At 37.8% G+C, this 12994-nt stretch overlaps 1 protein-coding gene across 1 annotated transcript; it reads right to left on the bottom strand.

The window, feature by feature from the left end:
- Positions 1-9655: 9655 nt before the first annotated feature.
- Positions 9656-12344, bottom strand: LOC118750004 (the record flags this gene model as incomplete). The annotated part of the gene is given in 1 exon segment (XM_036484742.1): positions 9656-12344. A coding segment is annotated over 1 exon segment (1160 nt), but the record flags the coding sequence as incomplete, so codon positions are not given.
- Between the last annotated feature and the right edge of the window lie 650 nt (positions 12345-12994).

Here is a 12994-nt window from a genome sequence, read left to right as displayed (position 1 = left end):
ATGAGTGTGCGTAACTAATCTTAAGACTTGTGCAACAAGACTTAACAGAAAGTATGTGCCAAAACGTAATATTGTTCATGAAGAACCAATACAATTATGGTTCACTAAAAAGCTTAAAAAATTGAAAAATAAACAGTCACATTCTTTTAAACTGTATAAAAGAACGGGCTTACACAGTGATTACCTAAGGTACTCAGTTTTGCGGCATAGCTACTTTGCATTAAATAAGAAATGTTATAATTCATATTTATGTAAAATTAAGAAGAATTTAATTAACAATCCTAAATCATTTTATGGTTTCGTAAATTCAAAGCGTAAGGCACATGGTTTTCCGTCCGCTATGCATTATCGCAACACTGTATCTAGCGACAGCCAACTCATTGCCAACATGTTTGCTCGGTTCTTTAGGTCCAATTATTCTGTAGACTTCCCTATAAGTGGAGACTATCCGTACGAGCTTTCTTCAATCAACTCTGCTTATATTCCAGTAATATCTTCCGATGAAGTGTTACACTATTTAAAAACCTTAAAAGCGTCATTTAGGCCTGGACCTGATCATATTCCGACCTGTTTTCTTAAAAACTGCGCTGAGAACATCTGCGAGCCTTTAACAACTCTCTTCAATTTGTCACTTAAACATGGCGTTTTTCCGTCAGCCTGGAAGGAGTCTTTCATAATACCACTTCACAAAAACGGCAGCAGGTCGTCTATAGAAAACTATCGAGGCATAGCGAAACTCTCCGCTATCCCCAAATTATTCGAAGCAATTATTGTTAACCAGCTGACATATTCTATATCTTCTTCAATTACACAATCTCAACACGGGTTTTCTAAAGGAAAATCTACTATCACTAATTTGTTGGAGTTCCGTGCGCAGAAGTGGAAAACTTTTGACTGCCATTCACCTGGGAGTGGCCAGAAGCGATTCTTGTGCGTACGGTTCAAATCGCAGCTCACAACGTCCGGATATTTATATCCACGTATCCTCTGGGTAGCAACCAAACACCCGTATGGGAGCGAGCTAAAGTGAGAAGGCGTAAAACTTCGCGTGCGCTGGGTTTGGGTCCCGCCACGTTAAAACCCCGCCCAATGAAAAATTCCAACAAGCCTCGGATGAGACCCCCTTTTTCTGATGACGACCACGGCAAACGTATAAAGGACTATGATTTAAGGGTATGCACCTGGAATATCCGGACCCTTAATGCGGAAGGTGCCTCTGCCCGGCTGGTTGATGTCCTCGGGAAGACAAAGGCTGACATCACCGCCATCCAAGAAATGCGATGGACGGGGCAAGGTAAAGTAAGCGTGAAGCCTTGCGACGTCTACTATAGTTGCCACGTAAAGGAGCGCAAATTCGGTGTTGGATCTCTTCTATGAGGCTTGGAACGTACATATGAGCGCTGCCCCCGACACGATGTCAAAATCGTGCTTGGCGATTTTAATGCCAAGGTGGGCAAGGAAGGGATCTTTGGCGCCACTGTCGGAAAATTCAGCCTCCACGACGAAACGTCCGATAACGGACTTAGGCTGATCGACTTCGCCGGGCCCCGAAATATGGTAATATGTAGTACTAGGTTCCAGCATAAGAACATCCACCAAGCTACATGGCTGTCTCCAGATCGAAAAACGAGAAACCAAATCGATCATGTTGTGATAGACGGAAGGCATGCTTCAAGCGTTTTGGACGTACGTACACTCCGAGGGCCAAACATCGACTCGGACCACTATCTTGTTTTTATCCAAAATACGCACCCGCCTCTGTGCAGCAAAAAATGTGCGCCCAACAATGCAAGGAAAGCTTAACGTCGAAAAGCTGCAATCACAACAGACGGCCAATTTATTCGCCACTCGACTCACACACCTGCTCTCTGAGAGCACTCTTCAACAATTCGACGTACGCGAGCAGTGGAACCACATTTCCCGATCATTAAGTACCGCCGCCGAAGAAGTAGTTGGATTTCAGCGAGCCCGAAAGAACAACTGGTACGATGAGGAATGTCAAGACGCCGCAGAGAAAAAAGATGCCGCCTACAGGGCCACGCTGCGATCGGGCGCACGCGAGCCATGTGGGACCGTTATAGGGAACTGAAGAAGGAAGCGAGACGTATTTGCCGCAATAAGAAGAGAGAGGCCGAAATACGTGAGTGCGAAGAGCTTGAGATGCTGGCCGACAGGAAGAACACCCGAAAATTCTACCAGAGGGTTAGGCGACTTACGGAAGGTTTCAAGACCGGGGCGAACTCCTGTAAGAACAACAATGGCGACCTAGTGACCGATGTCCAGAATATACTTAAATTGTGGAGGGAACACTTTTATAACCTACTGAATGGTAGCAGCGCTGAAAGTAGTGAGCAAGACGAACCCGAGTCCCCAGTCGATGATGATGGAGTAGCTGTCCCACCGCCTGACTATGACGAGGTACGAATAGCGATTACGCGGCTGAAAAACAACAAAGCTGCTGGAGCTGACGGCCTGCCAGCCGAGCTATTCAAGTACGGCGGCGAGGAGCTGATGAGGTGCATGCATCAGCTCGTATGCAGAATATGGTCAGATGAACGCATGCCCGACGACTGGAATTTAAGTGTGCTCTGCCCAATCCACAAGAAAGGCGACCCCGCCATACGCGCCAACTACCGCGGAATTAGCCTTCTAAGCATAGGTTACAAGGTCTTATCGAGCGTATTGTGCGAAAGACTGAAGCCCACCGTCAACGAGCTGATTGGACCTTATCAGTGTGGCTTTAGGCCTGGAAAATCCACCATAGATCAGGTATTCACAATACTCCAAATCTTGGAAAAGACCCGCGAGAATAGGATCGACACACACCATCTATTTGTCGATTTCAAAGCCGCTTTCGACAGCACGAAGAGAAGTTGCCTTTATGCCGCGATGTCTGAATTTGGTATCCCCGCGAAACTAATACGGCTGTGTAAAATGACGTTAGCAATACCACCAGCTCCGTCAGAATAGGGAAGGACCTCTCCGAGCCGTTTGATACCAAACGAGGTTTCAGACAAGGGGACTCCCTTTCGTGTGATTTCTTTAATCTTATGTTGGAGAAGATGATAAGAGCCGCAGAACTGAACCGCTCAGGCACAATACTTTATAAGAGCGTACAATTGCTGGCGTATGCCGACGACATCGATATCATCGGTAAAAACAAGGGCTACGTCTGTTCTGCCTTCTCGGGATTGGATAGAGAAGCAAAGCGAATGGGTCTGGTGTTGAACGAGGACAATACGAAGTATCTCCTGTCAGCACACAAACAGTCAGAGCATACGCGTCTTGGCACCCACGTCACTGTTGACAGTTACAAGTTTGAAAAAGTAGACGACTTCGTTTATTTGGGAACCAGCATTAACACCAATAATAATGTCAGCCTTGAAATCCAACGGAGAATCACTCTTGCCAACAAGTGCTACTTTGGGCTGAGTAGGTAATTGAGAAGTAAAGTCCTCTCTCGTCGTACAAAGATCACACTCTATAAGTCACTCATCATGCCTGTGCTCTTGGAGTTTTCGAGAGAAAGATTCTGCGAAAGATTTACGGACCTTTACGCGTTGGTGATGGCGAATATCGCAGACGATTTAACGATGAGCTGTATGAGCTTTACAACGATATAGACATAGTGCAGCGAATTAAAATTCAGCGGCTCCGCTGGCTTGGCCATGTCGTTCGGATGGACAGAAACGCTCCTGTTCTGAAAATATTCAACGCGGGCCGCGATGCTGGTAACAGAGGAAGAGGAAGGCCTCCTCTGCGTTGGAAAGACCAGGTGGAGAAGGACTTGGCTTCACTTGGCATTTTCAATTGGCGTCAGTTAGCACAGAAGAGAAATGACTGGCGTGCTGTTTTGGACTCGGCCAAAATCGCTTAGGCGGTTACAGCGCCAAATAAGAAGAAGAAGAATTTATTGGAGTTTACAACTCATGTCTCAAACGGTTTTAGGGAAAATGCTCATACCGACGTAATATACAGCGATTTCAGTAAAGCTTTTGACAAAGTATGTCACTCGTTACTCATCCGTAAACTCGACCTAATCGGCTTTCAGCCCAGTCAATGGATCTCATCTTACCTCTCTGATAGAACACAAAGAGTTCCTCAGGGAAGCCACCTTGGTCCGATTTTGTTCCTGGTATTCATTAATGATATTTCTTCTATAATAAAACATTCAAAAATTTTAATGTATGCCGATGATGTGAAACTTTTTAAAACATTGTTCTCTATCGACGAAAGGTCTTTGTTACAAGCGGATCTGAGCAGCGTGGTAGTTGGTGTAATGCAAACTATATGCCACTAAACCTTCAAAAATGTAAAGTTATGTATTCCTCTCGGAGGGCTGTTCAACCAGCTGTTTATTCAATATCAAATTATAATCTGGAGCAGGTATCCAATTTTGTCGATCTTGGTATCACAATGGATTCCAAACTCAATTTCAACCGTCATATTAATGTTACAGTCAATAAAGTCAAAGGTGTTTTTGCATTTGTAAAGCGATGGTCAAAAGAGTTCAAAGATCCTTATGTTACAAAAGCTCTTTTTACCACTTTAGTTAGACCTATACTAGAATACTGATCTATTGTTGGGAATCCCCGCTATCAAGTTCATTCAGAGAGGATTGAATCAATTCAAAAACAATTCTTACTTTTTGCGTTGCGTGACTGGGATTCAGATTAAAATCTCCCCCCTTACACAAATCGTCTAAAGCTCATAAATTTGCCGACACTCGCAAGTCGTAGAGAAATGCTAGGTATAATATTTATCGTAAAATTAATGACAGGCTTGATTAATAACCCGGCCCTCCTGACTGAGGTCAATTTTAATGTACCCTCTCAAGTGTCAAGACACTTTCGACCTCTATTTTTGAAGCCATGCAAAACTAATTTTGAACTAAACGAATCATTCCGTTGTTTATGTCAAGATTTTAACTCTCGTTCCAGCACGTTTGATATATCGGACTCGATTTTTACTATAAAGAAAACTATCATTTCCACTCTCAATAATTGAAATACTATCTTTAGCATATCCAATCAGCTGATGAATTTGATTCTGTAGCTGAATAGTTTTAGATCTCGACACTTAACAAACTCCTGTTTCCACTACTCGGCACCAAAAAACTAAAAAAAAAAAAAAGATTCCGTACGTCATGCGGACTGCGCCCCTCGTGTCGGTTGGGCGGGAATGGCTAACAGAAACCGAACTAGTTCGAAAATGACCAGAGTTGTACCAAGTACAAACGATTTATTCACACCCTGTATTATTTGACTTCGACAGTTTAATACAATAAAGTACACAAAATAATATAACTTTTTTTGGGTATATCGTAAACCGTTTAATTGAGTACGTATTCAATTATACCAGACCTGTTATTTTGTTATTTTTGAACATTTTCAATTATTTTTTATTTTGTTTATTACACGATTAATATGATTATTTGATTAATTTATATTATCAATCAATAAGGCAAACTATGGACAAAAATGAAGAATATTTAATAACTGCTTGAATTACACAGGCCAACAAGGTTTTTTAACCAAGAATCGAACTATACTTTTCCGAAGGTCTTTGACGTTCTGAATTCAAATCTGACCCCAGATCACGTCAGGTTTTCGGGATATTCTAACCTAAAAGTACAAAAATCACGGTTTTTGGGCACATTTGAGCTGCACTACTCCTCCCCTTCAAAATTCATTTTAAAGCTTTAAAAAATCTTTATTTGTTACCGAGAAGTCGTCTGTTGAATTTACTGAGTTTAGTAAATTCGTTGATATTCTGAAAATGAGGAGTATTGGATATTGGAAATTGAAATATCTATGTATTTATTTTTTCTTTTAATTAATACTCAAAAAATTAACAATAATTATTGGCAAATCTAAGGCTGCTAAATAAAAATATGTAAAATAAAAAAGTGTACTTAAATGTTTTTTATTGTATATTCATGAATTCATTTTATTTTTTGACTCCCAAAGTAGTGGTTTTGGTCCGTAATTAGACTAGTATTTTTCTGTCTATTCTGAACTTGTATGAGACTGGTATATTTCTGACCGAAATCTGACAATTTCGTAGGACATCCCCATGTTAAAAATACCAGTTGATTGCATGGAAAAAAGATAGTTGGCTGACTAGTTGGGCATTCGATTCATACTAGTTGTGGGGTAGTTTACAACTAGTTCATTTGACTACAGGGAACTTAATGATCAACACAGTGCGACAATATTTGATTTTTTTGATAATCCACACATAAATTCCAAGGAAATATTAAAATGGAAGTATGATGAAATTATAACTCATTTGACGTTTTCCAGCATGTCAGTTTTTTTTTGGTTGGTTCTTGAAGATTTGAAAGGCTACAAAGTTAAGGCCCGTCCACATACAACTTTGGCGTTGCGTTTGCGTTGGCGTCGCTTCAACAGCTGACTATGAATAAATGAATTCAAATGCAGCCGTCTACGTAGCCAAAATTTGGCAACGCTAACGCCAACACAAAGCATAAAGGTGGCCAACTCTCATCTTTTCGCGAGCGTAGTTCATTAGCTGATGCACATTAATAAAACTATGTGAAATATTTTTCTTTGTTAATCCAGATATATAATTTTTCATTCAATTATTGATATGAAGTATTAATTTATCTGTCGTTAGTATGTAGCAAGCATACTTTTAACGTGCGTCCTGTCAAACGAACGCCAACGCCAAAGCCAGCGCGAAAGTTCTATGTGGACCGGCCTTTACGAAACCATCACAATTTTTAAAGCTTGAGTTACTTATATGTATTTTATTGAAAAAATGAATTTCTTTATTCAAGGATTGAATAATTTTATTGAAATGTTATTTTATGAATAACTTCTAACCCCCTTTCTTATTATATAGTCCGACATACTATTTGTATGTTTCTTTATGTATGTAAAATAAATAAATTCGATATCGATATATCGATATAGTTCATCAATACTATCGGTAAAAAATGATGGTCAGTAATATCGACAATCTCTGTCGCGTGGCTTCAATAGGTATTGCTGCTGCTTGAAAAGCACTGCCACTGAATATGGATCGCTATTGCAAGAGGCAGATAGCAATAGTACAAAAACGAACAAATTTCTATTTATATTCTAACATTAGCAAAAAAGTGAGACGGGGTAGCTAACTGAAATTGCTCCTTAATATGATATTGGCATAGTAAAACATTTAATATTGATACCACATCCATAAATCGGTCTCTCATATCAATAAAGCTAGAACAAAACAATATTGTTCAGGGATCGTCTGAAATTTTATGGAGTAGAAATAAGATTTGTTACCGTGTCTATCCCAAATGGATATCGCATAAAATATCTTAGTAACAATTGACACGTTATCCCAAGCGTTTCTCTCCGTGCCAGTAAAAAAATTATATGTGCAATATGATTTTCCTTATTTTCGCTCTTCGAAAGAAGGATACAATTTTTGCAATATGTTTCGTATGTTAAGTTGATGTTCCCTTATAATTTTAACTACCCTTATCACAAACAATAGGGGTATTCTCCAAATCTTGCAAAGCCATTGCACGTAGCACGGATTGCATGGATTGCATAACTTGCAAACACAACAAAATACATGGGAAACAACATTTCCGTTCGCCGCAAAATATGCCTCGTCGAAACCCATGTATATATTTTGCAAAATAGCATAGCAAGATAAATGCGACCCTGCGCTAGTTGACTTGTTGTTGGAATTGCTACATATTTCTCTCATTCCTCTCATCTAGCTCACTTCATTTTTTTTTGCTGTCTCTTGGTATTGTATTTGATACATAATTTCGCTGCTTGCTACCCATGCATGCTACCACTTTTCAATGGGGTGCTCTCGTACTTTTCGAAATTTGGAATAGTATTTTTGCATTTCGTGCAATTCGTGCATCGTGCAAGACTTCGAGAATACCCCTAATATTTAATATTCAATAGTAAATAATTATATGTGCAAAATGAATTATTTAGCTCCCGCCTGCTCGTGTCAAAAAATTTTCAATAGAAAACTACAACAATGACATTGTATTCCCTAGTTATATTATGGCCCATAATATCCCGTGGCATTGCACTATCTGAAGAGGAGCCCGGAAATATAACAGGAGTGACGTTTTGTGGCATGAAAGGCAGCTAAATAATTGCTGAAGTAATCGAACAGCAGAATTTAAGAAGTTCCTTTAAAATCCCGAAGATTATGGAAATAATAAGCTTGGTGGCCCTACACAAAACCCAAACGAGTGGTGCAAATGATATATCTAAAAGTTAGCTAGTAGGAACAGCATGACTTACCACAAAATTTTAAATGTTTTTGAATCTCTCTGCCACAAGTAAAAGTTCACAATAATTAATAAACACAGTTTTGGCACTTAAGGTGAAGAAATAAATCGCTCTGGTTTAGCCCACTCTATCGCACGCAATGCGTTTTTAGCATTTTATAAAAATTACAAATTTTTTAGGAAGAATGGAAAAACGCTATTTTCAGTGATGAACAAAACTTCAATATAGTTGATCCAGGTGCCCACCATCAATATTCGAGAGTCATTCGGCTTCCATGGCAAACTTGCCCTGGGAAAGAATCTCTCATTTCAAGTAAAAAGCGTATAGCTTTGGAAAACAAATAAAAACTTTTCACTTTGAGACAAATTAATATCCAGAAGTAGAAACATTCCTTGCGAATTAAGTTTGCAAATTTTTTGCTCATTTCGACCGAAGATAATTAAAAATTGCAGCGGTAAAACAACAAACTCGTTATTGAAGGAATAAAATACCTTCGTTTAGAATATCTAACTTCAAATATGGGCTTTAATACCACTGGAGATTTGTAAGATCTACTTCTTTATGTTTACTTATTCAAAACAGAATGATAACGTGTTGAAACTTAAATAAATCAAACTTCGGAAATAGGAGGAAATAATATAAATTTTACCAGAAAATTTGGGTAAAATCTATGCCGTAAAGCGTAAAACAAATAACATTGTTCAATAGAAATACAATCTAAAACCAACAAATAAAATTATCTTGAAAACTTTTTTTTTTAAATAATCGATAACCTAAAACTTGTTTCTTTGCACATATAAATATTTTCTATGAAAATTTCAACATAATGGTACAATTAAATTATCTTGTTGTAAACTAATGCGTATTTATACAGTTTTTTATATTCTTTTGATAGAGTTAATGAATACAATCACTGGGAAAGACATTAAATTAGTTGAAGTTGAAATATTGCACATATAATTATTTTACTGGGGTATGTATGTATGTATGCAGATATATAAATGGTAAATCAGTACAAATTGTTAGTAATTTTCATTAGAGTTTGAGTAAGTCCTTTCACTATTTGGTTTTTAGTAACTTTAAAGAAAGCTTAACTTATTTTATTTTATTCATTTTAGTGCAGTTTTTACGAAATTTTCTTGCTAAAAAATCTTTTGTTACACTACTTTATTTTATTCCTTTGAATGTACATGTTAAACAAAAGCTTGTTTTTAAAAAATATTTTTTTTTACATTATTTTTTTTTCTATTCCAAATAGCAACTGTGGCACCTTACTGAAATTTCTATTAAATGAGAAATTTTTTTAGTGTAATGTGCAGACGTAGCTCAGTACATTCTTTTCACAGATGGTCAAATTTGGGGAAGAAAATATCAAAAAGTTAAAAATATCAAATTAGTCTTAGTTTTATTATGGTTCCTTTATATCTCTTAACTACATTGTATTTGAATATAGTGAAGCAACTATCAGGAAGTATTTTACAGAAAAAAATTACTAAATATAGCCTCGTTTGTACATGCAGTTAAAAATACATGAAAAGGACCGATTTTTTTGAATTCAAAAAAATATTAATATTCCAAAAACGGTGACACTTTTATAAGAAGAATGTTTGCTTATCAGGGAACTCACTCCCACCTACGTTGTAGTCAAGTTTGCCGTAGTACTTCTTGGACACCCTGTATGTACATATATACAAACATCTATGTAATTATTTATCATTTTAAAATGTTTGTGAAATAAATATATACATGCATAAATATTTGGCAATGTAGAGACCAAATAATTTGCAGGGTGCAAACGGGTGTATGTTTTCAGAGTATTCTGAATAGTAGAGAAATCTTAAAGAAGTCGTAAGGATCTCATTATTTCCCTTTCCGACTTTTTGCAGCAATTTTTAAAATGAAATATACTGTGCACACTTCGATGCTTTTACGAAATTTCGGAAGAAAACGGGTAAAGCATTGACAATAGTGCTGAGATGTGAAGATTTTTTTTTTTTAATTTTCTATAAGAAATAGTACAAAGATTTCTTTACGAATTCGTGGCAACCATTCCATACGATTATCTTTGAAAATTCGTAAAAAAGCGATACAGAATTCGGATACTCTTAACGATTTCGTTATAATTCGAGAAGTTTGGTTCGCAGGGAAATCAAAACAGCTCATCTGCTGCTACTATAATATAAAATCTTTTTTGGGAATTGTACGACAAAAATTGATCAAAAACTATGACATGCACTGATGTGTTACTATTGTTCTCACACTACATAAGTACTAACATGTAGTTTAATTTAATCCCAATGGTTCTTTTTTGGTAAGAATAACGATAACTAAATTGACAATACATAAGTACTTATCGGATCAAAAAATTCAAGCAAACTATAAATGTTTACATATAGCATACCTAGACAATATAACTGCTTGTGGATCCTACAGATTCAACGCAATTAATGCAAAAACAGAAGTTTTTTAGTTATTGTACATAGTCATGAAAAAAAAATTTGAATTAATTGGAGGTAAGTCATATGGATTGAACTGTGCAAAAAATTGTTTTTTTTTTTAGTTGATCGCACTTTAGATCTAGGTGTGCAGTATGTAAACAGTTCCAATTGAAGTAGGTAAACATTAGTGCCAAGGTGAACTTAAATAATGTAAAAGTTAATATTTTTTATAACCTTTAATATACGAGTCCAAACAAGATACAATTTTTAGTATGAAATATATCTATATAAATCTAAATAAATTTCGTAATAAATTTCATAATGTGTATGTCTCTAAAGTGGTAGGGTATAAAAATTTCTGCTATATACTGTAAATACGTATACACACGAATGTATGTGTAGACTTGATTATACAAGTACATGTGTAAGGTTCATATGTAAATTGTGTCATTACTTCCAAATAAACTTATTTATCTTCGGGGTTTGCCAAAGCCACCTAAACTCATGTCATTTCCATATATGGCAGCGGTCCCTCCATTTCCATAAATTGTTTGCGGCGGCTGAATACCAGCTCCCCCGCCATTGTTTGAGAGCATGTGTTTTCGCTCCATTTCTTTTTCGTGGCCATCATGTAGGTCCAAACCGGCGATCATTTGAGCGATTTCTCGTTCTTTCTTCACATCAGGTGGGTTAAATTGTAGACTAGCTAATGAGCCATGACTTCGGCTTCGGTGTTCCTGCCGTATGGAGTAACTAAAAGCTCTTTCATTTAAATGACCTTTCCGACGGTAGATTCCTGTGCCACCCGGTGATTCTGGGCCGGAATTTAAAGCCTCGTCCAGTCCATTGCCCATGGATACCGTTATCTTGCGATTCGACATTGCTAGGGGTCGTGGTTCACCAATTAGGGGTTGCGCAATAGCTGTTTGTGGTGGCGGAGGTGCTCCCATGGCCTGATGAAACGCGTATATAGGTGGCACAATGGGCAATCCAACGGGTATACCACTACCTGTCTTATCTTTCTTATTTTTCTTTGCAGTTCGCGTAGATTGAAGAGTGGCATATTGCTGTGGCATAATCACGGGCATTTGCATTGGAATACCCATATGTGGTGGGTGCATCCTTTGTGGTGGCGGTGGTATGCCAGCGTGATGAAAGTGTGAACCACTATAAAATCCTCGATGACTAATTGTGTGATAGTTTCGGGAGCCTTGCGGCGATGGTAATGTTCCTGACCCAACGCCGGGGCCATAAATCGCATTTCCCTGGACGCCTGCATAAATTCTCGTGCGTTGTAATGTAGCCGGATGTATGGGCTTAGGTCGTATAAGTGTGCCGGAGAGACTTTGACTGCCTATTGTTTTCAACACTTGTTTATCTTTACGTCTTTTACTTGCTTCCTCTCTCATTGGTGGAGGAGGAACATCGATGGGTGTACTTATTTGACGAGCTCTAGCAGGGCGACCCAAAGTAGATGTGTTACCAGAAAACATTTCATACGGACTTTCCATTGCAATAGAATCAAGTTGATCTTGCGAACCATTCCAGACCTTGTGGTTCTCATCTCCATTGTATACAGAAGTTTCACCATCATCGACCATTACGTTTAAATCTGCACTGCTTCCGTAAACTATAATAAATATGAAGAAAAAGTACTCATTAAAAATGAAGGTTATGTAAACATTCATATATGTATGTTATTATGTGTGAATATGAATATTAGGGTGGTACGAAAATACATAGGAAAACCAACTTTTCTATTTTTCCTGCTGCCACTCCCAGAACTGAAGAATATCAAAAATAAACACACGTATTTTTTTATACCCGAGCGCACTTGTGCACAAGGGTATTATAACTTTGTTCACATAACGGTTGTTTGTAACAGGCAAAACGAATCGAGATAGATATAGACAAATGTATACATAAATGATCAGGATGAAAAGAGAAATCGATTAAGCGGTGACTGTCTGTCCGTCCGTCCGTCTGTCCGTCTGTCCGTCCGTCTGTGCACACGATAGCTCGAGTAAAAATTAAGATATCTTAACGAAACTTGGTACGTGTACTTCTTTCGGGCGTAGGACGGATGGTATTGAAAATGGGCAAAATCGGACAATAACCACGCCTACCTCCCATATAACGGTAATTTTCAGAAATACGAAAACTGCGATATTTTAGTAACTACTGAAGATTATTAACTCAAAATTGATATTTACAATAATTTTTAGACGAAAAATAAGAATGTTATAAATTTTTGGAAAATGGGCGTAGCCACGCCCACTT

Source organism: Rhagoletis pomonella, unplaced genomic scaffold (assembly GCF_013731165.1).
Source record: "Rhagoletis pomonella isolate Grant_MI unplaced genomic scaffold, Rhpom_1.0 Rhpom_scaffold_00109, whole genome shotgun sequence".
Lineage (NCBI taxonomy): Eukaryota > Metazoa > Arthropoda > Insecta > Diptera > Tephritidae > Rhagoletis > Rhagoletis pomonella.
The sequence above is the reverse complement of the archived record's forward strand: the minus strand, read 5'-3'. Positions and strand labels throughout refer to the sequence as shown.